Below are 25,515 nucleotides of genomic sequence, written 5' to 3'. Positions count from 1 at the left end.
AAACAGTAAAAGTGAAGTGACTTAACTGGTCCATTCCAGCCTTACTAAGTAAGTACATCCCATTACTAACCTGGGGGTGGAGGGGGAGGTCTGGTCGGTGTGCCCGTCTTTGGGGGCAGGGCTGGGGGCACATCAGAGTTGGCAGGCTGGCTCTCACCCTGGAACATGTTCTTGTTGTTGGAGCCAAATGGGTCAGCACCATTAGACTAGAAAGACAAAGTAATAAAAAAAAAAAAAAAAAAAAAATTGAAAAAGTGGATTTCAACTTCTGTGTGTAATGGACATAGTTTCATTTCTATTCTAATATCAATGTTATATCAAAACAAAAAAACATCCAACAGGCCTTTCCACAATGTGAAGCCCTACTTTTCTATTTAGAGCTGTACTATGGAAGACTGGCACCCTGTGGCTGTGTGAGGTAACTGCACTGTGTTAAAAGATTCAATTCAATAAAAAAAAAAACTTTATTAGTCCCACAAGCAGGCATGTTGGAAGGAGGGGGGGGGGGGGGGGTGCAGTAGCCTTAGTGGCAGCTTCAGTTAATGCACTAAACGGTCTTTTTATATACATACCGGTATATAAGTTATACGTTTCTCCTGCTCAAAGCACTTCACCATTACACTATACACAATCATACAGAATAATCGTTATGTTATCATAACAGTAAAGTGACATGTGGGCGGAGACATACTAGACATTATATAGACTAGGGTCCTAGGGAGGTTGCAAGTGCACAACGGAAGCCCGTTCCACCTTCACGGCGATCTTAAACAGGTCGCCCGTGGCGTTAGAACAGGTCGTCTTCTCTTGAAAGCAGTTAAAAATGTTTAATAAAAATAGGGAGAGATGTTCGTGTAGAGATGTGGAGAATCTGTGATGTTTTGGAACGCAACCAGAGATTCTGCAGCTTGTTTGTGGAAATTACTCAACAACCAACTAGGCTGCAGCAAAAAACTAAAAACCAGATTTACAAACAAACATAAAGACAGAAAACAAAACACTCATCACAGACAAGCTGGATGTGGCCAAATACCTAAACAACATATTATTTACAAACATAGCCACAACACTGGTTAACACATTAATTGCCAATAACGAGTATACGAGTATACATACTAATTCATCCAGGAAGCCTCCGGGAGCCAGCTGGACCGCATGCTTTTTCCCTGTAGCCTCTGTGAGCGAAGACGCTCTTTGATTGCAGCGAAGAAGAAAAAGACGCTCTCCGATTGGCTAACCCTAACCCTAACTCTAAGCATAACCACGTCGAAAGAGGGCCTAAGCATAACCACTTCGAAAGAAAGTCAGAGAGGGTATTTTCTTCTTCGCTGTACGCGGTCTAGCCAATCAGAGAGCGTCTTCGCAAACAGAGGCTATGGAGAAAAAAAACACACAGCTGGACCCCGCCTGATATTGCAACGCCTCAATACCGCTGCCTGGTGGATTTCGGGCGAGTTACACTCCACTCTAAACCGGAAGTGGCGCTCGGTGCATCGGGGAAAAAGCTCCGCCAGAGATATCTTGTAACGTGGATCAATATACACACCTCGAGTGCATTGGATCGCTTTCGAGACGCAAGAATCAATATGCTTTCGGCGTTTATTGCGTCATACAAACGGAAAATGGATCTAGCAGATCGACGTCAAATAATAGGAATTTCTTTTCTCCAGACGCATCGGCCAGAGGTAAGAGGAATCTAACGTTATTTCCAGCTCAATTGTCTATTTATTTCATTGCAATCTGTCCGATCAACGTATGGTGTCTTACTAAAGAAAGCCATTAGTGACAATCAAGGAAACATAAACGACCCCCCCCCCCCCTTTCCTTCACGCATGGAGCATAATGTATAGCGATCATATGCATTTAAAAATGTTAATATATGGGGAGCTCCAGTAGCTCACCGCGTACCTCGAACGCTATTTCGGCGTCGGGGACAACCGTGCGCGTCACGGATCTGGGGTAGCGAGTTCGACTCCCGGACTAGCCGTATTTTCTCAGAGTGTCTTTCCCCCCATCTATACCCCCATTCAACCTGTTTCTGTCGGTCATACTTGACCAGAAAAAGCGATAAACGCGAAAAGAACCAGCTGACTGGTCAAAGTAAAAAAAAAAAAAAAAAAAATTAATATAGGGACAAAACACCAATCGATAATGTATAATACGCGTCAGGGCCTATAGCGCGCTTTCTAGGAATTACTGCTATACAGTCTAAAAACATACTTATATTCGACCGTACTAACACGACAATGTATGAATGGAAAAATATAACGTTCCCACATCCGGAACGATAGATACCCGATGTTGAATGGGCCATAGTAATGGCGATATAGCTATAATATTTAAAAAGTTATAGCCCTGCAAATACGGTGAGCCACTCCATAGGCTTACAGAGTGGTAAAGATGGGCATACTGCATGGCACCCAATGTGTTAATAAACTACCCTCCCACTCAGGGCATTTTGGGGTAGTAGCCTACTACAAAAACGACTTCAAACTTGAAATGGTAAAAACAGATGAGGTACTCAAAAAACTGAGCGCCGTCCAACCTAACAAGGCCACTGGCCATGACGACATCCCCTCCAAATTCCTCAGAGACTCAGCAGCCGCCATCACACACATAATAAACCTCTCCATAAAACAGGGACACGTCCCCAAATACTTCAAAATTGCGAGAGTGACCCCCCTGCACAAAAAAGGCAGCAAATTAGACCCAGGCAACTACCGCCCTGTTTCTATTCTTACCTCCATCTCGAAAGTCATGGACATTTTTTTCTACGAACAGGTCGAAAAGTAATCTATGAATTCCAATCTGGCTTCAGAACATCCCACTCCACTGACACATGCCTTCTCTATTTGAACGACCACATCAAACAAGAGGTGGATGCGGGCAAATACTGCGGCATGGTCATGCTGGACCTACAAAAGGCCTTTGACACTGTCAATCACTCCATTCTGATTGACAAGCTAAAAGCAATTGGTTTTGATCAGTGAGCTGGATGCAATCCTACCTGGAGGGAAGAGAAATGGTGGAGGTAAACGGTACTCTATAATTTTTTAGCTAGCACCTTGCAGTTTGTTCTTGTCTCTTTGACAGGGATGTGAACCAACATACAAATGGTGGCGGATAACATCAATATTATTATGATTATGTAACATAATCTCTAACTAACTGACTAAGTCTGCATTAGAATGAGGTGTTGATTTTGATGGAGTGGCACCCTTCTCTGCTATCATGAAGTTCCTCATGTTGGAACAACTCAGTCTCAGATTTCCCTTCATTATTGATGAGTACTCTGCTCCCTCTAAGCAGTAAGCACACTCATGTTTCTCTCTCTCTCCCCCTCACACACAATCAAGTGAGCTTCATTGCCCCGCCCCCCATTCCAATAGTATCTACCTCAAGCACAAGGCATGATTTCATATACAGATCAGGACCTGAAACATACCTTTGACAAGGCGCTGAAGTCAGCGAAGCCCCCTCCAAACGATTCGTTGCCAAACACTGCAGCGAATGGGTCTGATAGACACACACACACACACACACACACACACACACACACACTTAATAAGGTCAAACTATTTGTACCAAAGTGTTGTAACAGCAATCCCATCTCCAACCAGCAGGTGGCAGCATGCTGCCTGTCTTACCTGGGTCTGAGCCAGTGTTAACTGTAGTACCTCCTGGAGCAAACGGATCATTCACTGCTGTGGTGGGATCCTTCTACAAGAGACATAAAGAAGAGAAAGATCATTCACTGCTGTGGTGGGATCCTTCTACAAGAGACATAAAGAAGAGAAAGATCATTCACTGCTGTGGTGGGATCCTTCTACAAGAGACAAAGAAAAGAAGAAAAATATCATTCACTGCTGTGGTGGGATCCTTCTACAAGAGACAAAGAAAAGAAGAAAAATATCATTCACTGCTGTGGTGGGATCCTTCTACAAGAGACATAAAGAAGAGAAAGATCATTCACTGCTGTGGTGGGATCCTTCTACAAGAGACAAAGAAAAGAAGAAAAATATCATTCACTGCTGTGGTGGGATCCTTCTACAAGAGACATAAAGACAATGGGGGGAAGAAAGATAATTAAAAACTGACTGAGGAGGAGGACAGCAGGACCAAAGCAAATGTATGCTCTAGTCCAGTGGTTCCCAAACCTCTCCTCGAGACACCCCAGCCGTTCCATGTATTTGTTAAATTCCACCACCAGCACACCTCGATGCAACTAACATTTGCTTTGACCGCTGCATTTGTGACGGGGGTGTTGAGAGTGTAATGTGTGAAATCCATGGTGATTCATGGTGACAGCATCATTGTAAATGGTGTTAAGTCTATATACTGGTCTTTGGGGCTGCGAACAGAAACTGTGACATGGCAAAGACTTTCAGTTCCTTTAATAGGAAAATTTAAAAAGGTTATGATTGGTTACTGCTTTGACTTTCCTGACGGAAACTGAAAGAATCCTAAACCATTTCCCTTTGAAAACATTTGTTTGCAGCCCCAAACACATCCTGTTTTAGTCATCAAACTGGTACATCCAGTTTCACACATCCCTGTTGAAGTAAGCACTCATGAGCTCCAAGGGAGCTGTAAAACGGCTGACCATGTTCTCCGACTCCTCTGTTGAAACATGTATGTACTGCAAAATCAAAAGCCCTAAGATGCTCGAGTGTTAACACTTTGGATGCCACGCCTCCCCGTCTCAAAACATGGTTGAATGCCAGCACCCACTTCAATGATAGCGTTGTGAATGCATGCATGTCTTAAATTATGGCTATGTGTCTAATCTGGCCGTCGCTTATCAATGACTTGTTTGCAGTCAACATTGTTGAAACGGATTTTTTTTTTTTTAAATCGGTTAATTTCCGTTTTATACCATTTTGAAAAACCCTCGTTTTCTTGAAAGTTTCAGGAAAATATAAAGATTCTGTGATAAACGGCCTTTACTGGAATATTCTGGAATACACATTTCTCGGCCTATTTATGAATAGTTTTCAAATAAATGCTAGATTATCGATAGTATATGTGTACTTATGCACGCTAGAGAAGTGAGCTGAAAAATCGATTCTCTCATTTCCTGATCAGCGCGCACACATATGGCACACGCTGAATATCTCTGTGAAAACAGCTCTGATAATCCTAAAACTGGTAAAATAGATTACTTACCTCAGATCAGATGTTCTCCAAAAAGATTATTCCAATTCCTGATCGCCATTCCAAATATCGATTGCGTTTATTGATTCAGCGCTGGGTACTGGAAATATGTATTCCACGCTGTTTTGCGGCTCGGCAATGACTTGGATCTCTTCGGATGGCTTGCCGGAGAAGTAAAATGAGGAAACTGGACCCCCCCCCCCCCCATGTCTTTCATTCAGTCTAATCCAATGGGGTGCAGTACAACAGGGAGAGACGATAGGGGGCGGTATTTTCCCAATGGAGCTCAGAGAGAGTTTGCAGCACTAACGTGAGACTAGATTGATGAAATATGAATTCAAATCGCTAATAAAAAAAAGACAAAAAAACGCTATTTGTCGTCGCTGGCACTCAACGGTCGGCATGAACTAACGACATATAGCGTCGTTGGCACTCAAAGTGTTAACAGACACGTATCAGTGTGAACATCACGTATATCCTGGAGCCGTCAGTTCTTTCACTGCCACTCACCAGTGCCAGGTCAGAGGTGGGCGGAGAGCTGCTGAAGGGATCCGCCCCTCCGTTGCCTTGGGAACCAAACGGATCGGCCTCTCCCAGGGTATTCAATTTGGCTCCAAACGGGTCCGAATCAGCCGGGTTGTTTACTGCGGTGCCGAACGGGTCCTTGGCCGCTGAAGCGGTGTTGGTCGGTTTGGAGGAGAAGGGGTCCGAGCTCGGTGCTACCGGAGATGTAGCGTTATTGAGCTTGGTTGCAAACAGGTCGGGTTCTGCCTGGCCAGCACCGGCACCGAACGGGTCGTCCGAGGTGGTGAAAGGGTCTTCGGAGGCGAACGGGGCACCGGCGCTCTGCTTGAAGAAGGAGTCCGCTGCAAAGGGGTCTGTGCCTTTGAACGGGTCCCCCCCAAACGGATCTGGTCGAAACAGAACAGTGACAGTTGATCGGCCGAGTCTGACTTCACTAATCATACACGGGTCAGAGGGCATTGTGTGATATAGGATACAGATTTAGTTTGCTGCTGAATCATTCCAAGGTGTTTTAACTACAGCAACTCACCAGAAACATTTGCTTTCCCAAAAGGGTCATCTTTGAATGGATCATCTAGAGAGCCAACAACAGAACCAATCAACAATCAAAACAGAATCACACAAAAGAGTACATCTACACATGAAACTATTAAAATGGATATTCACTTTGTTTTTTAAACCGTTGACTTAAAAGAGGTCTGTAGTGACTCACGGTCAGTGAAGGGATCGGACTGGAAGAAGTCCAGGTCAGGCAGGGCGGGGGGGCTGGGCCGGGCGGGGGGGCTGGACCGGGTGGGGGGGCTGGACCGGGGGGGCGGTGAAGATGGGCTGGCTTCAGAGGACTCGGCCAGCTCGTCTTTGCTCTCCGGCTCAGGTGAAGCGACAGGCTGGACAGAAGGATAGTCAGCAAGTAACTGACGAGGATTCCGTGATTCAGGAATAATGCGATAAACCTAATGTGTTTAGTGCCAATGTTATTATAGGACTAGAATCCCAGTAGCTGGGGGCTATACCTTGGGTGTGCTGGCTTCAGGAGACCGGTCTGCCTCCTCCATCCCTTCTGGAGAGATGTCAGCCGTGGGAGTGCCGAGTTCCTGATGTGATGACAGAGCGTTACCGCAACTCCACACCAGGGTTAGTCACAGATGCACTAAAAGCATCATTACTGCGCACTATAGTACTGCACTATTGATCACACCAAGTATACAAGTATATTTCTTCCCTCAAAGAGTAGTTAATTAATTACAAATGATAAAACAACTTTGCATATTTGTTAAGAAACCAACTGAATCTCATTTAATTTACACATCTTTTTTGTAATAAACATTTGACCCGTGTATCAAAGTTGCAGTTCTCCATTGTATTTAGAACCTGGCCAGACCACGGCTGACATGGCCGCCTTTCACAACCTGACCAGAGCCGTCTGGGACCGGTTAAAGCTTAATGGTTTAGCAAGTGCACGTTTATGCCACAGATGGTGGCATAAAATGTGAAAGGTTGCTTAGTAACGAGAGTTGCAGTGAGCCAGACAGGCCATAGCATGGCTGAACACTGGCCAGTGGAGACGGGACAAAAGTGTACGTTTGTGTGACACAATATTTCTTCAAGCATTGAAAAGAGAGGCAAGTGTATTGATAGATAGTAATAGAAACAACCAGCGGCACTCAGAGAAATGTCCTTTAGGTACTTTTATGGAGCACAGGGCAGCGATCCAACGCGACACTCATTTCAGCAATATGTCTTCCTCAGCGTTATCACACTGCTGTTAAGCTGTTAACCCTTTCACTGCCACACGACAGCCGGTTAACCCTTTCACTGTGACAATACAGAAGGTTAGCCCTTTACTATCACACAACCGACGGCGATGCTCCATCATTAGCATCATTAGATCCGCGGATGCGGAGCTAATGATGGAGCATCGCCGTCGGTTGTGCTATAGTAAAGGGTTAACCTTCTGTCGCGTGGCAGTGAAAGGGTTAAGGCTTATTGCTGATTGCTTATTGCTGAAAAGCGTACGTTGTGTTGGATCGCTGCCCCAATCCCATGCTCCATAAAAGAAGACATTTCTCTGAGTGCTGCTGGCTGTTTCTTTGCCTGTATACGAGCCTGTGCACCAGTCCACACGTTTGAGATGTGTTTGCACATACAATTGACAAGTGTATTGATTACCCTAATAATCTCCTGTGGCTTGTTAATGGTGGACAGGCTACTGTAGATATCAGTGGTGGCTAGACTGGTATATAGATCATCCAAGGCATCCAACTTGGGCTTGGGCTCTTCTGGAGTCTTCGGCCTCTCTTCTTCCTTCTCCTCTTCTTCTCCCTCCTTTTCTTCTTCCCGTTCTTCTTCAGGCTGCTCTATCTGTGGCTGCTCCATAGCAGCCAGCTCTTCCTCCTTAAGCTCTTTAGGGTGGTCCTCCTGGAAGAAGTCCCCCTGGAAGAGGTCCCCCTGGCGCGGCTCTACCGTGGGGCCTGCTGAGCCATTAACCATGACAGGAGAGTTGTCCTCCAGAGCTCGCTTCCAGCTGAGCTGGGCTGTCACTGACCTCTCCTCCTCCTGAAGGTCATTCAGCTTCTGTTGCACCTGAATGGAAGAGGGAGGGAGAGAAAGAGCGACAGAGATAGATATCAAAGTGAGAGGAAGAGAAGGATACGAAGCATGGGAAGAAAGAAAAAAAAAATGGCTCAACCATTGAGTTCTTAATGTATAAACAGTCAGGAGTCACACTTTGTAGACACCTTTCTCCAAGGGGCCGTAGAGAATTAGTGCACACGTTTTGAGAACGGGTGGCTCCAATGGGAATCAAGCTTCATACCCAGGCACTGCTACGTGCCATGTCAGGGACACTGTGGGTCTGTGAGCTGTTGACTAGAGGCTGACCTGTGAGACCTGTGTGTAGGAGTCTCGTACAGACTCCTGCAGAGGTGTGACCTGTTGACTAGAGGCTGACCTGTGAGACCTGTGTGTAGGAGTCTCGTACAGACTCCTGCAGAGGTGTGACCTGTTGACCAGAGACTGACCTGTGAGACCTGTGTGTAGGAGTCTCGTACAGACTCCTGCAGAGGTGTGACCTGTTGACTAGAGGCTGACCTGTGAGACCTGTGTGTAGGAGTCTCGTACAGACTCCTGCAGAGGTGTGACCTGTTGACTAGAGGCTGACCTGTGAGACCTGTGTGTAGGAGTCTCGTACAGACTCCTGCAGAGGTGTGACCTGTTGACTAGAGGCTGACCTGTGAGACCTGTGTGTAGGAGTCTCGTACAGACTCCTGCAGGTGTGACCTGTTGACCAGAGACTGACCTGTGAGACCTGTGTGTAGGAGTCTCGTACAGACTCCTGCAGAGGTGTGAGCTGCTCCCTGGCGGCCTGGACCTTCTCCTCCAGCGTCTTGGTCTCCTCCTGTAGCGTGAGCAGCTCCTCTCTGGCCTGGACCAGATCCTCCTCATACTGGCCGATGCGCTGCTCCTGCTCCGCGTGCTCCGACTGCAGCGACGAGATCTGGAGACGGAGGCGCATGTTTGGACGCGGACACACAGACGTGCATTAGAATAAGCAGGGTGACACACGACTGGGAGCCAAGTGAGCCTAGGGGCCAACGTGTTTCTGGTTGGCTATGTAGTATTTACAGGTGGGTTCTAGTGGCTTGTGCCATCATTTCCATGCTAGCTGCCCCTATAATAAGCTCTAGGGGGGATAGAGACTAATAGACTATAGCCTACAGTTAGTAGGGTTGGGTACCGTTCACATTTGAACCGATACCGGTACCAGTACCTGTGAATCGATACTGGTACCCAACGGTACCTTTTTGCGGTACTTTAGTCTCTAAAAATGTGATCTAACTACCTCAGTTGTAAAAAATTTGTCCAAACTTCAAATGATTTATTATCATTATTATTTATTTAGAACAATGTTAATATATATATATATAATATATAATATTGCAGCAAGCGTTGTATGCATCTATCTTTGTAAAGTGTAACCACACTTGCGACCGTTTTGCTTTACTCTGTAGTATCGGGATTCGGTCGATACCCTTAAAAGTACCGGATTCGGTACCCTAACAGTAAGTGGGTTGGGGACCGTGTGGTTATGGTAGTGACCCACCAGCTGGTTCTCGTGGCTGGTCTGCTGGCGGATGTGGCTCAGTTGCTCCTCCAGGGAGCTCTTTTGCTGGTCCAGCTCCCCCAAGGCATCCTGGACCTCCTGCCGCTGAGCCTGAAGCCGCTGTAGCTCCCCAGTCTCCCTGCCCACCTCGTCCTGCAGGTCCTAGAGACATAGAGAAGGGGTGAGCAGGGAGGAGAGAGGTCCCTGAGCAGGGAGGAGAGAGGTCCCTGAGCAGGGAGGAGAGAGGTCCCTGAGTAGGGAGGAGAGAGGTCCCTCTGCAGGCAGACTTGGGGCGAGGGAGGGGCATCAGCTTTCGGGAGGGAAAGTGCCGATCCTGACTTGACAGATAAGGATATGGATTTCCTCAAATGTGGTGGAAGATTCAAGATTCAGGAGTTGATTCATCACATACATAACAGGGCATACAGTGAAATGCGTTTGACCATGCCCGCTACGATTGTGCAATAAAACAATAGTAATACAGCAGTAATAATAATAATAAGATAACTAGAGGGAAAAGGTTTTGAGTAGAGTCGTCGATATTGGCTTACCACTCATATCAGCGTTTGTTTAGCTGTATTTAAAAGGGCTCTAGCGGGCACATTTTCTCAAGCGAGTGTGAAAATACTGGTATCACATTAAACTAGGGATCTTGAGGACTCCAAAATGTATCTGCCATGTCATGCTAGCTCACTGGTGAAGGGGGTAGATTTTGGTCAAAATGTAAGTTATTTTAACCTCTTCCACCTGTGCGGTCCGATATCGGATTTTAGTTTTTGAAATGTGTTGTATTTTTCTTTTTTTTATCCACTTTTTCTCCCATTTTCTATTTTTCTCCCATCCCAATTTCGTATCATCCAATTCAACCCTCCCCCGTCTCGAACGCTGTTTCTTGCCTCCCACAAGCCGGCTGCAATGTGGACTAAGTCATACATAGCACGCGTCCCCTCCGATACTCGAGGTAATAGCAGTCGCATCTTTTCACCTGCGCGGCTTGATCTTTCAGCGTCAGGGGTCTGCGCTTTGGAGGGGCGCCGCCCCCATCGCTTCCTAATTCTACTGCGCAGGCGCACCAACCGACCTGTAGGAGTCGCTGTCCACAACGCTCGATCCCCACCCATCAGTTTCCCACCCCCTAATACGGCCAATGTGTATTAGTACGGACGACCAGCTAAACTGAAAGCAATGTGGAGCGCTGGGCTCGAACAGGCAAACCCAGCATCTCCAGTATTCGTGGTGAGCGCCTTGCCCACTGCACCACGTAGCCGCCCGAAATGTGTTGTATTTTTCACGGAGATCCGCCATTTTGAATTATGGACTTCCTGACGGGCAGACCCCAGGTGGTGAGAGCAGGCAACTGCACCTCCTCATCCATCACCCTCAACATAGGGGCCCCCCAGGGCTGTGTTCTGAGTCCCCTCCTCTACTCCCTGTACACACACGACTGTGTGGCTCAGCGGAGTAACAACACAATCATCAAATTTGCTGACGACACAGTAGTGGTGGGCCTGATCTCTGCAAACGACGAGAGGGCCTACCTGGAAGAGGTCAAGGTCCTGGCGGGATGGTGCCAAGAGAACAGCCTCTCCCTGAACGTCAGCAAAACAAAGGAGATGATTGTGGACTTTAGGAGGTCGGGGGTCAAGGACTACAGCCCCCTCAGCATCGACGGGGCACCGGTTGAGAGAGTGAACAGTTTTAAGTACCTCGGAGCCCACATATCCGAGGACTTGACATGGACCACACACATTGACAGTGTTGTGAAGAAGGCACGACAACGCCTCTACTTCCTCAGGCGCCTAAGGAAGTTCCAAGTCAGTCAGAAGATCCTTAAGAACTTCTACTCATGTACAATAGAGAGCATCCTGACTGGCAACATCACCTCCTGGTTTGGGAATAGCACTGCACAAGACCGAAGCAGACTACAAAGAGTGACACGTTCAGCCGAACGCACAATTGGAGGGGGGCTTCCCACCCTCCAGAACATTTACAACAAGCGGTGCAGGGGTAAGGCTAAGAGAATCATCAAGGACTCCAGCCACCCGAACAACTGCCTCTTTGAAGTGCTGCGGTCAGGCAAGCGATACCGGAGTCTCAAGGCAAGCACAGAAAGACTCAGAAGAAGCTTCTATCCCCAGGCCATTAGGCTGCTCAACGAACAATAATCACTATGCAACAACCATCAAATGCACACAGCACACACATCCACACGCACACACTCACTTTAAACAAACAACACACTGCAGCACCCACTCTCCACACTTTAGATCACCTAAACACACGTTATATTTATTGGTAAAGGATTTGCACTACAACTCGTACACCTTACTGTAAATTGTACCTCATCCCATTTCTGCTTTGCACTATATAGTATTGTATATTAGTACATTGCATAGTATATTGTATGGTAACTCAGTTACTTCTATTCTGCATCGAACATTGTACATATGTCTATACTGAACACTGTAACCTCTATTTTTACTTCTATTTTACATGCTATACTATTTTATTTCATACTTATCTTGTCTAGCACAGTCTCTGGAGCGTAACAGTAAGAAGCATTTTGTATAAAAGTATTCTGTACTTCTGTATGACAACTATTAAAGAAACTTGAAACTTGAACTTGAAACAAATGAGCTTTGGAATTTCGAAAAACTACACTACCCAATGGATTCTACTGAGCTTCCTGCAAGCAAATGACTTGTGTATGAATCTTTTAAATTTCTCGGGGGTCGACATTTAAAAATACAGTAAATCCAATAGTCGTACTGCAAAAGTGGGCCATTCGGAACCTTTTCAAGGCTGGTTACTATGAACACACAAATCCATTGTTTATAAAGTCTCATATTATGAAATGTAATGATTTGGTTTACTATAAAACTATGCAAATAATGTACAGAGCTAAAGCAAAGGTACTCCCAGATGGGGTGCAAAGGTTTTTTTCAATACATGAAAGAAAATATGATTTGAGAGATATTTGTAAATTTACTGTTCAAAAAGCTAAGAAAGGGATTAAAAGGAGGTGTATTTCTATTATTGGGGTTAACTTGTGGAACAATGCTAATATACAGTTAAGAATGAGTAATTCGATTTTGGTTTTTAAGAAAAAGGTTTGTAAAGCTATTTTTGAAAACTACAAGGGTGAATAACACTTTTTTTTTTTTTTAGAATACCGTTTTGGAATCTACATTTTTGTATTTTTTTGTAAAGCTAATTTTGAAAACTACAAGGGTGAATAATACTGTTTTGCTTGCTTTTTTTTCTTTAGAATACTGTTTGAGTCAGTTTTTGTATTTTTTTGGTAAGAATATAGGACAGGCACATATAAGCACTATGCTTCAGTCTGTACCTTTTCAGTCACTGTAAAATCAAATATTGCTAAATGGTGTATATTGTATTGTGTGAGATGATGACTGAAAAAAATAAACTACTACTACTACTATATACCACAAAACGGAACGTTATTGGCATATATTGGAGTGCAGTTAGTTAGTGTCCCCTATTGTGAACATTTAGTAACCATCCCTGTTGAAATCAGTTTCAAAATGGCGGAGCTTTCGTAAGAATAAAAAAACCTACTGTACATACAGTCGATTTCATTCTCTGTTCTTCATGCACGCCTGGTGATACTAAATCCAAATTGAACTCTCCCATTTGAAAGAGAAGATTTGGCCCAATCCATAGATGTGCGAGTTGGCTATAATAAAAGGTAATAGGCCTCATATTCTATAATAATATTTCAAATAGCATGGGTCCGGATGGCAGAATTCAGTACTGCATCTACAAAACCTTCTGTTTAATCATCTTCCCTTTATTAATTTCCTTAGATTTTATTTCCTAGAACGAGCTCAGTGGCAGTTTTTCATGTCTGGTCATTTTTAGCATGGTGTTATTCACTGTCAAAGATGCACTGGGAATACATTCACTGAGGTCCATAGATGTCCCTAGATACCAAGAACATGCAAATGGACCTTGTAGAAGTGGAGCAATCTTCCAATTACTTAGGTATGTATTTTAGGCGGATTTTCAGAAAATAGGGCTCCGGGCTTAAGCTAGCTTAAATTTGATGGGAGGAAAATGCCATGGGCAGGGCTATTTTCAAAAGGAGTCCCTTGACTCCTCACCACAAAATATCTGAATAACAATGGGCTTAATGAAACCACACAAGCCTCTTTACAACCAGGCTAATTCATGCAAAAAATGCTAAAGATCCTTGCTAAAGATCTGTGCAAATATCTACCAATATAATTGATGTGATTTTCTGCCTATCATCACTCGGGCTCTAGTTTTGAGGAAGAGAGGAAAATAGTTTTCTGGGGGGGAGGACGGGAGGAAAGGCAGTGCGGGGGTGTTGAGTCACGGCTGCCAGAAACACAAAGTACAGCTAACAAAAACTATATAAATAGCCACATCACTCAGCCTCTAGGCTGTGCTCCAATGCAGCTAGAAGAATCTGCTATAACAATGTGAGATCCCCCCCACACTCCTGACGTTGGATACAGCTGAGCAGACCAGCCCTTTAAAACGCTCAGCTCCCAAAATAGAGCTAATTGATCAGGCTCAGAGCAGGGAACCAGACAGACACTCACACTCAAGGACACCAGCTCTCGTGCTCTCTCTCTCTCTCTTGCTCTCTCCATCTCTAAGCATTATTAATTGTGAGCTCTACTGTGCATCCCAGACTGCTGGCCAAATTGATCAGCTACTCTATTTATTATGTTAAAAAGAATCACCACAACTAAAGTGAATCACTGCTTTCACGCCAGCTGTACCGCAAATGTCCATACAAATGTCAAAAACAACAACAACAACAAAAATGTATTCTTTACGTCACATGATATAATATGGGGGACAAGGATAAACTGTGACCGAGACATTAACAGGTCTCGACAGGAGACCGGTGATAAGAGACAGCGGTGTCTTACCTGCACCTCGCTGGTCCTCTGCTGGATGCTGTCCTCCTTCTCTTTGATCTCCTGCTCCACGGTGCTCTTCTCCCTAGAGGCCCAGCACACCAGACAGGAGGATTTAACCACTGAGGACAGAGAGGGGAGCCTCAGACCCAGCCCTCCCAGCCCCATCCCCTCCAGCCACCCTCCACCTCCGTCTGGCCACCCAACCGCTGGCTCCTCTGCCTGGACCACCATGATCCTAGCCTGACACCACAACACACAGACGGACGCCTTCGGCTACAGTGGGAACCGACAGCAAGCGTGCAACGTGAGCTGGTGAGGCAGAGTGTGTGTGTGTGTGTGTTTGCTCCAAGCTTCCAGGAGAGGAGAGATGTGGGTGTATGCGTGAAAAGCATCTATGTGTGTGAGAGAAGGTGTGTGTGTTTCCTCCGTCAAATGAGTGGAGGATGAGATGCGAGGAATGAGAGCCAGATGGTTGCCCGGAGGAGAGAGAGGAAGAGAGATAGAGGGAGAGGGAGGGAAGGCTGAGTCAAGCCCTGTAACATCCATCATTTGTTTTGCCCATCTGTCCATCCTCCCCTCTTCTCCCCTCCCTGGCCTCAGCCCAGCCAGAAGGTAAGAGGAGGGAGGGGAGGGAGAAGAGGAAGGAAAAAAAGAAGCAAGGGATGAAAAGGAGTGGAAATCTTGTCTCTTGTCTCTTTTTGGACATTCATCCCAATACATTAAGTACAATATTCTTGGAACATCATTAAAAAAAAATAAAAACTGATAAAAAAAAAATCACAAATTGCAGGACAAGTACCATTTGCCACGGACTGGAAAAATTGCTCTGCTCAATAGTAAACACTGCTGGTCTGCCATGACCATTTTAAACTGTGGATACCAAACAGAAGGTAAAGACGACTTTGAACAGTTAAACAGTAATCCAGAACTATTTTATTGCACTGTAAAAAACTGTGATTTTATAGTATGTCTATTAGTAGTATATCATTAGTAGTATATCATTCATTCATTAGTAGTATATCATTCATGTATTTTCTATTCTACTAAAACTGAATCAAACCATAAACAAAGTGGCCTGTTGGGATGTTAGATCCTAATGTGAATAACTGATTTTATATGTCTGCTCATTTTACCCCTGCTATTATTTTACTTATTTTTACACACCACTATCCACTGGGTGCATACTATGACCTTTATTATGTTTTGTAACAGATTACAGAAATTCAAGAAGCCTACAGGCGGCTGGGTGGCGCAGCGGACTAAGCGCTCGTCACCAACGCGAGAGATACTTGTATCGAATCCGGCTGTCAGCGTTGCCTCCGGCTTGGCCGGCCGTCATACTGGCTCAATTGACAGAGTCAGCGGGAGGGAAGCCGGTGGGTGGCAATCTGGTCGTTGTAAACAGCGACTCCTACAGGTCGGTCAGGGCGCCTGCACAGCGAGGAAGGGAGATGGTGAGGGTAGTGTGAGCCTCCCACACGTTACACCTCACCAATGAGAGTCCGCGCTGGCAGGTGAAAAGAAGTGGCTGGCTGACTCCGCATGTATCGGAGGGGACATGTGATAGTATCTATCAACCCTCCCTAGACCGACCAGTGGGGGGCACATGCGAGCAACGACCAGGAAGGGAGGGGGGAATTGGCATGACTAAAATTGGGATGGGAGAAAAATAAAAATAAAACAGAAAAACAGGAGAAAAAGTGGATAAAAAAAAATATTCAAGAAGCCTATTGGAACGTGAGGTTTTGATATTTGATTAATATACATCTGCATTATTTTATCCCACTTTATGCTTTGCTCTTGCCACTTGTTTTTCACTGATTTGATGTCTTATTTCTTACTGATGTAAAGCACTTTGAACTGCAATCCCCCGTATGAAAGGTGCTATACAAATAAAGTTATTATTATGACCAGTTCCTCACACAAAGGTGGGTGGCACAATCTTAACCACACATGCTGAGCTCAATGATGTTCCCCTACTGCAGTGTGTAACTAAAATCAAAACTATTCAAAAGTGTCAAATTCAATACATCTTTACAGTCATGAACAACAATGATTCCACCAAGACATAGAGGGAAGAAAGGGACTGAACTGGATGGATCCAAGAACGATGGGCTTGGAGTGTGAAAGAGAGAGGAGTCCAGAGAACCAATACAAGCTCTATTTTAATAAGATCACTGCCAAGTTGCCAACAGCCCTGAAAAACGGCCGGGGGAAGTAACGGCCTTGAGAAAGCACTCCCACAAGCCCTTTTAACATCGGCCCAAAAACAACACAATAAAAGTTTCAAACAGAGTCTAAATTTGTCGCTTCTCGTTCTCGCTCCAACTTCCCCTCCACCACATCAAAAGGGCTGTGTCCTCCGCACCAGCCCCCAGTGAAGACAACTCAACCGGAATATAAACTTTCGCAATATCCCTCTCTTACCCATCGGCATCCTCCTCATCATCATCGGGGACAGTGGGCTTATGCCAGGGCTTGAAGCAGGCACAAATACGCATCATATTAGCTTCCTCTTCTCAGCCTCGATCTGCAGCCTGTCATAAACCCCGATCTCTCACTCCTTCCGACTCTAGACACTCCTACACACCTTGCAACACCTCCCCCAAACAGCTGTCATCTACCTACGCTGCTGGGGGTGGTGGTGTGTATTTCCCCACTTCTCACTCTTAGCTTTCCAGAAAGGGGAAGCTTATAAAACACAACACGCTTTGAAAGAATCAGACCCATCTCAATTCCTCTCTCTCTCTCTCTCTCTCTCTCTCTCTCTCTCTCCAGGGTTCCCAGACATTGCAAAATTAAATTCAAGGACTTAAGTACTTTTCCAAGCACCATTTTTCATTTTCAAGGATGTCACTCGAAGGATAAAATTCACTTTTTTCTTTTGTATCTACTTTTTCTCCCATCCCAATTTCGTATTGTCCAATTCTACCCTCCCCTGTCTCGAACGCTGTTAGGCCATGCCTCCCACAGGTCGGCTGCAATGTGGACCAAGCCTTGAATCACGTGTCCCCTCCGGTACACGAGGAGGCAGCTGTCGCATCTTTTCAACCTGTACAGCGCAATCTCTCAGCGGCGAGGGTCTGCGTGGGAGGGACACGCCGCCCTTGTTGCTTCCTGATTCTGCTGCGCAGGCGCACCAACCAACCTGTAGGAGTCGGTCCACAACGTCCAATCCACACCCACCAGCTTCCCACCCCCTAATACTGCCAATTGTATTAGTATGAACGACCAGCCAAGCTGGTAGCAATGCCGAGAGCTGGGCTCGAACCCAGCATCTCCTGCATTGGTGGCGAGCACCTTGCCCACTGCGCCACTTAGCCGCCATGATACAATTCACTTTTAAAGGCAGTCTTTTTAAGCATCTTCTTGGCCTGCTTGCCAGCTAGAGCATCACACGCAAAGAAATGAGGAAAAGCAGTTGGAGCGTGCGAGACAGCAACTAGTCAGATTTGACTAAAACAGGAAAAAAAAGAAAAACGATTTCTTGATTCAGAACAATTTGATCATGGATCAAAATTGTCAATGCGAATGGTTGTGTAGGAGCCAAAGCTATATATTTAGGTTATTGTATTATATGAATGTTTATTTTTATAACCTTACATTGAACCGGCATTAGGAATATTGATTGGATTTAGATAAAGTCATTGAACAGTCTTTGGGCGTTTTCACACCTGTAGTTCGTTTGCTTTGTTCCGATTCAGGGAGACACAGGGACTATAATGATACAATGTTGCACTTGTCCCTTAGTTCGTTTGTGTTCACACGGCTGTGTTAACAGCGGACCAAAACAAACGCATGCGCGAGCAAACTGTCACTCATTGGTCAGATTTTGGAGTGTGCCCCCCCCCCCCTAACCCTGAATCTCCACGTTACATTGAAATCACGGAGGAGAGAGCGGGGGGAGCAAATGAATGAATGTGGATGAGAGCCGTGATGTAAATCGGCCGATTTAGTTCTGATCGATTAGGAATGGGTCACGCCGTGTTCAGGAAACTCAGGCGCATAAAACTCTATTCAATCATGTCTCCAGCACCCCCACAGCCGTATCTGCAACCACTTACATCAAGGCTCTCATCCACATTCATTATGCTCCCCCCGCTATCTCCTCCCCGAGACCACTACACTCCCTCGTTACATTGAAATCGGGGAGGAGATAGCGGGGGGAGCAAATGAATGAATGTGGATGAGAGCCGTGATGTAAGTGGTTGCAGATACGGCTGGGGGGTGCTGGAGACATGATCGAATAGACTTGTATGCGCCTGAATCTCCTGAATGGCGCAAGCCATTCCTAATCGATCAGAACTAAATCGGCAGAGAAAAAGACAGTTTTTAAGCACCTATTCCCCATGCACATGCGCAGATTGCCCACGGATTGTGACGCAACGCACACCCGCCCTGGACTGTTCCATCAGAGGGGGGAGCTTCGGTGGCCAGTGTGAGTGGTTACAGACCACTGCACTTAAATATAAACATTAGTCTACCTGGAGATCAATGAGGTAATTGTAGATGTCGCCATAAGACGTGTCTGGTCATTTAGTGGGATCATTGTTTCATTATCCTGTTCGGCTGAAAGGACACTGGCCACCGAAGCTCCCCCCTCTGATGGAACAGTCCAGGGCGCGTGTGCGTTGCGTCACAATCCGTGGGCAATCTGCGCATGTGCATGGGGAATAGGTGCTTAAAAACTGGCTTTTTCTCTGCCGATTTAGTTGTGATCGATTAGGAATGGCTCGCGCCGTGTTCAGGAGATTCATGCGCATACAAGTCTATTCGATCATGTCTCCAGCACCCCCAAAGCCGTATCTGCAACCACTTACATCACGGCTCTCATCCACATTCATTCATATGCTCCCCCCGCCATCTCCTCCCCGATTTCAGAATCCCGGAAGTGTTGCGGTGGTCTATAGCGCGTTAACTTTACCGATCTAGCTGCCTAAAGACTACAACCTGATCCCGCCCACAATTCAATGCGAAAGCGTCATGCAGCGCGTATACAGTACGGCAAGTGAGTTGTGTCGGTTTGTTAAGTCGATTGCATTCTCACAGCGTACGAGTCGCTTCGGGTTCGGTTGGAAGTGCGCCGAGACGCTCGTTTTGTTCCGCAACAGAATGCGATTGCTGTGTTCTAAGGCTGAGCCCGAACGTTCGAACGTTCGTTCGTTAAGCTGACATTCGGACTTTAATTAATGGGTTCGAACGTTCGGTGAAAAAAAATAAAGCAGGCGCTACGACGGTGAGGCGATGTGAAGCGGCGCGTCCCCCGAGTCGCTCGGCTCAACCAGTATGGTCTCTGCCGGGCTGTTGCTGGATACTCAACCAGAGCTCTAGTCTCAACCAATGCAATAGAACAATTTTGATTGAATGACAGGCGATTCTGCCAATTACGTCACACCGCTTGCACCCGCCTCTGCTGTTACCACCAATCGGCAAGCGTTTATTATTTTTTTTACTTCCGGCAATGCCGCCATTGATCTGCTTGAGAGAAGCATTAACGTAGCGTTAGCTCCCCGCTGAGGAAGTAAAAGTCGTAACAACTTTCCATAGGTGAACCAGCCTTTTTCGGCCACGGAGCACGAGCTTCATGGCGGGAGGTGGTTGCGTTGGAAACAACTCTGGCCGAGGCGGCAGGCGTGTTGGGAGCCCGGCGGGACCCCCGCACCGGTGTCTCTCCGTCTCTCTGCCGTCCCCCGTTCAGAGGTAGACGGTGGAAGGAGCCGAGGCGCGCGCCTCTCTCCTTCCCGTCGACCAAGAGTGAATACCTGTTATTGAACGTGTAACACTAACTATATAACGTTAAAATGCCACAAAACGAATGTATTTGTTTATCTAGCCCCTTACGTGACTGCGGTGTGCAAGGGCTATTGTTTATCATAAGTAGGAACTTTATGCAGTACTCAGTAGCCTGTTTATTTTCTTCTGAGTGCTTTGTTTAATTACATGTTTACATGAACAGCCACCACTGTAAACAACATGTTTTTTCACCAATAGATTATGCAATGCCGCCCTCCGTAGGATCTATAATAATAATAAAAAAAAATTATATATATAAAAAAAAAAAGTAATAAAAATTTTTTTTATTAAAAAAATTACAAAAAACGAACGTTCGAACGTTCGTTCGATAAACCCTGGCGAACGTTCGAACCCTAAAAACAGGGTTCGGGCTCAGCCTTACTGTGTTCACATATGCCCAAATGAACCGAAATAGGGGGTAAACGCTCCAGGTTTCGGAACAGCTCAAAATGAGCTAGGTGTGAAAACGCCCTTATTTGTCATAATAGAACATTCTAGAACATTTGTGATGTCAGGCCTGTACAGTGCGATATATATGTCGCACGTGCGACACTGACGTCAGTCTGTGCGATGAAAGGATTGACTTCAATAGCACTGGTGCGATGGCCCGCGATGGCCCGCTATCCACTTGGGTTGTAGTCTTGTGCGATTAAATACAATGTCCCTTCTGCGTAAGACTCCATATATCAAACACCAAATCCCATAATCCCTAGCGAACAATATCCCCGCGAGTTGCGAGCAGTGATTCCTATACGCTCGGCTCAGATCACAACACAGTAGGACTCGTCTCAGCAGCAGCAGCTCGTCTCAGCAGCGTTTGGAACGCGGACATTGAAACAGAGCTAGTAGATAGTGTTGTCGCGACCCAAAACAAATCCCTGCTGTTTTATTCGGCAACGGGTCAAATGCATATAACATGCTTTGCAATCCTCGCGTCATAAAGTCCGAAATGAACGTTACGTTAGCATGAGCTTACAACAAGCTGTTCATAGCCATATAGAGAGAACAGCAGACGGACGGGCAGAGTGAGGAGGAGGCGGGGGCAGACATTCTCCCTTCTCTGTGTGTGTGTGCGTTTGGAAAGATCACATGAAGTCAGACGAGTATATTATATTGATAGTAAATGTACTGAGGGTGGACAGATAATGTTGATATTTAAACATAAAAAATACAATACAAAATAAATGTATTCATGATCATGCAACATAAAACGGTTGCGTGTTGTGAGTTCCAAAACATTTAACTTAAAGTTTAAAGCTCAATATATCAAAACGTGGCACTTTACAGTGAACAGGAGGTCTATGTGTATTAAAAACAATAGATTGTTTTTCCTTTAAAAGTCTGGAAGGTCAAAAATAAAAATGTCAAATGATATTTCCGTTGCCTTTTTTGAGTTGATCTAATGTTACTGATTGTGTTAAATGGGCTTATGTTATGATATCGTCTCATATCGATTGCAGGCACCTGCATCGTATCATATCGTGGCATATATCAGCAAATATCGTATTGTTGTCCAAAGAATCTATATCGTATCGTATCGTGATGAAACTGGTGATTCCCACCCCTAGTAGAGTCCATACACCCAACACCAAATCCCATAATTCCTTACACGTAACGTGTCTGGCTGTGTGACGTCAACTTGTCAGCATAAAATGACAGCCAAACATGGCACTGCAACTAAATAACACAAATACAATAGGCACATTTGTAACTGTTACAAATATAACACGTTTTATACTTGTGCTACAAGATTTTGGCCTGTGCTACAAAACTATCAACCTCTGTAGCACCAGTGCTATGTGCAAAAAAAGTTAACGTACAGCCCTGGATGTCACAGTATGATGTCATGACCGAACGTTCTAGAACATTTGTGATGTCATGATCAAACATTCTGGAACATTGGTGATGTCACCGTATGATGTCATAACCGAACATTCTAGAACATTTGTGTCTCTATAATAGTCCAGAGGCTAAGGGTAGAACAGAGATGGTGAAGATGATTGTTAGGATAGCGGTTCAACACCTGGGATTGGAAGGTCTGGACTGGAAGGAGGTGTGTAATGAATTGGCTGAGGGGGCTGCGAGGGACAAGGCTGCGAGGGACAAAGCAGCCCAGGATAAGATAGCAGGGGGCAAGGAGGGTCCCGCGGAGGGGGGCTCAGGCAGGAAGTAGCAGCAGTAGCTGCACTCCAATGGACAATGTAGTTGATGACGGGGTCCAGTAGAAGAAGAAAAAGAAAGACAGCCGAGAGAGCTGATAAGAAGTTGTCTTCACATGGAACCAGAGCGAGGCTATCACAAGGCAAGGAGGCTCTTGAAAAAACATTTTGGAAATGGATACAAGATCTCAATGGCGTATATAGACAAGGCACTGAACTGGCCTACTATCAAGTCTGATGACGGACAGGCGCTCCACTCCTTTGGCCTCTATCTCACTGGATGCCTCAACGGCCAACGCTATGGTTGACGTGGTGTACATACAGGAGCTTGACAGCATATCAAATATGCATGCCATCACAGCCAAGCTTCTGTACAAGCAGAGAGAGCGGTGGAGAAGCAAAGCCTATGCTCTTCTAGAGAAAGATCAGCGCAGCGCCAAGTTCAGCGACCTTGCCGATTTTGTCAACCTACAAGCCCAAGAAGCCCTACATCCTCTCTTCGGCAACATCACAGATGGAAACAAGAGCCATAAGGCTCACAAAGATGAGAAGATACAGAAATAGCGGCGCTCGGGAAGTTTCACAACAGCTGCTACAGCAGTCCAGAACCCGGCAGAGACTAAAGCAACGACCAAGGGGATACACTCTGTGCCTTCTCCAACCCTTGCCTCTTCTGCCAAGGAGAACAGCATGCCATGGAGCAATGCAAAAAGATGGGAGTCTCTTCACACGGAGAAGATAGATTTTCTCAAGAGTAAAGGCCTATGTTTCAGCTGTCTGAAACGGGGTCACATGAGCAAGGCCTGCCAAGAAAAGATGAGCTGCCAAGACTGCCAGCTTACCCACCCTACAGTTCTACATATTAATAACAAAGCTGCCTATGATGAAGCAAGGCAAAAGAAGGAGACATCGGATGATGTGCCCAAAGAAAATAAGCACAGGGGTGGGGAAGAAGAAGGCGAAGCCAGTTCTAGGGTCAGTGGATGCATCAATGCAGAAACGAGGACCTGCAGGCAACAAGATGGTGGCTACCTACGCGTTCCTTGACCCAGGCAGCAACGTCACTTTCTGCACAGAGAAGTTAATGGCAGAGCTTAACGTCACCAGCAGGAAGACAAGTATCCTGCTAAGGACCATGGGAGGCGAGCAGGTCGTGAGCAGCCAGATGGTGTCTGGTTTAGAAGTCTGTAGCTTGGATAGTGACAACTTCCTAGAGCTACCCAACACCTTCTCTCAGAAGTCAATACCTGCTCGTAAACAGAACATCCCACTGCAAGAGGAAGTCGATAAGTGGCCCTATCTCAGTGAAGTGCAAATACCGAAGATCCAGGCGGAGATAGGCCTTCTCATCGGGACTGATGTACCCAAGGCAATGGAACCAGGGCAGGTGGTACCCAGCGTGGAAGAAGGGCCGTACGCGGTGAAAAAGCGATTGGGCTGGATCGTCAATGGCCCCCTCAGAGGAGAAAAGGGCCATGAAACTACCAGTGGACTCATACAAGTCACGTCCAACCGAACATCCGTGGCCACGCTAGATGAACTTTGGAGTCAACAGTTCAAGAACGACTTCCGAGAGTGTCAAGACGACCGGCTTGAGAAGTCGAGACCATCTTGAAGCTGTCAGAAGTAGGACAGTGGCGGTATGTAGATACTGCAACAGATCCTGCGGACCACGCGTCGAGAGGACTCAATGTGGAATCATTCCTGCACAATGAGACTGGGATACAGGGGCCGAAATTCCTCACCAAGCCCAAAGAGGAATGGCCTGAGAACCCAGAACACCGTGGAGACCTAACCACGGAGGACCCAGAGGTAAAGAACGCCGTGGTCAGCGCTACTGCAGCTGAAGAGCAGTTCGACACAGTTCAGCGGTTCCTGACCAGCACGGGCTCGTGCGCCGGGTCCGTGTCAAGACGAAGACGACCACTTTGGATAGACCTATCACTAAGATCCGTCTTCTCCAAGAAGCTGCATGAGGCGGTGGTAAAGACCATCCTCCTACGGTGTGCCATGTACTAGGGACCTCTGGCACCAGGTATTGGTTATCCAGCAGCAGAGACACTTATCAGTTAAAATAGTGTTTGGTTTAGCTCCTTGTTTTTTTAGTTATTAGTAATTGTCTCTAGATTAGAAGTACAATTAGGGGCCGGTGTAGGAGCCAAAGCTATATATTTAGGTTATTGTATTATATGAATGTTTATATGTTTATTTTTATGACCTTACATTGAACCGGCATTAGGAATATTCATTGGATTTAGATAAAGTGAACAGTCTTATTTGTCATAATAGAACATTCTAGGACATTTGTGATGTCACAGTATGATGTCATGACCGAACGTTCTAGAACATTTGTGATGTCACAGTATGATGTCATGATTAGGGTTGGACACCGAAAACCGGTTCTAATAGGAACCGGTTCCTAACTTCCGGTTCTGGAATCGAGAATCGTTTAGAACAGGAATCGATATGGAGAATCGGAACCGGAATCGTTCAAATCCAAACGATGCCCAACCCTAGTCATGATCGAACGTTCTGGAACATTGTTGATGTCACCGTATGATGTCATAACCGAACATTCTAGAACATTTGTGTCTCTATATATAGTCCCCAATTCTGGTATTGCGGGGAATGAGATGGCTGACTCCCTTGCCAAACAGAGCCTGGGAAGGGAGGAAGAGATAGGCATTTCAATGGGAAGAGTAGAACTCAGAGATAAGATAAAGAAAGGAGTTGAGGCTGAGTGGCAGGATGAGTGGGAAAGGGGGACCAAGGGAAGGCACTATTTCTCTCTGCAGCCTCGGGTCAAGATCAAGGTGGAGGGATATGGGTCAAGGAGTGATAGGGTGAAGATGTGTAGACTGAGGCT

At 45.9% G+C, this 25,515-nt stretch overlaps 1 protein-coding gene across 3 annotated transcripts in view; it reads right to left on the bottom strand.

The window, feature by feature from the left end:
• The window catches only part of eps15 (epidermal growth factor receptor pathway substrate 15), a 61,030-nt gene that overhangs the window by 5,821 nt on the left and 29,694 nt on the right, over window positions 1-25,515 (bottom strand). Inside the window, exons 13-23 of one of the 3 annotated variants that reach the window (XM_084308909.1) lie at window positions 14,707-14,779; window positions 9,782-9,943; window positions 8,978-9,175; window positions 7,849-8,262; window positions 6,693-6,773; window positions 6,392-6,593; window positions 6,209-6,253; window positions 5,665-6,065; window positions 3,648-3,720; window positions 3,446-3,516; window positions 71-206 (exon numbers count right to left, since the gene is read on the bottom strand). In XM_084308909.1, the coding sequence (XP_084165035.1) occupies window positions 71-206; window positions 3,446-3,516; window positions 3,648-3,720; window positions 5,665-6,065; window positions 6,209-6,253; window positions 6,392-6,593; window positions 6,693-6,773; window positions 7,849-8,262; window positions 8,978-9,175; window positions 9,782-9,943; window positions 14,707-14,779 (1,856 nt within the window). The remainder of the gene's footprint in view (window positions 1-70; window positions 207-3,445; window positions 3,517-3,647; window positions 3,721-5,664; window positions 6,066-6,208; window positions 6,254-6,391; window positions 6,594-6,692; window positions 6,774-7,848; window positions 8,263-8,977; window positions 9,176-9,781; window positions 9,944-14,706; window positions 14,780-25,515) is intronic. The other 2 variants (XM_084308911.1, XM_084308910.1) reach the window with 2 other exon arrangements.

Source organism: Notolepis coatsorum (assembly GCF_963971535.1).
Source record: "Notolepis coatsorum genome assembly, chromosome: 2".
Lineage (NCBI taxonomy): Eukaryota > Metazoa > Chordata > Actinopteri > Aulopiformes > Paralepididae > Notolepis > Notolepis coatsorum.
Note: the sequence above shows the minus strand (reverse complement) of the source record. Positions and strands in the feature narration are given on the sequence as shown.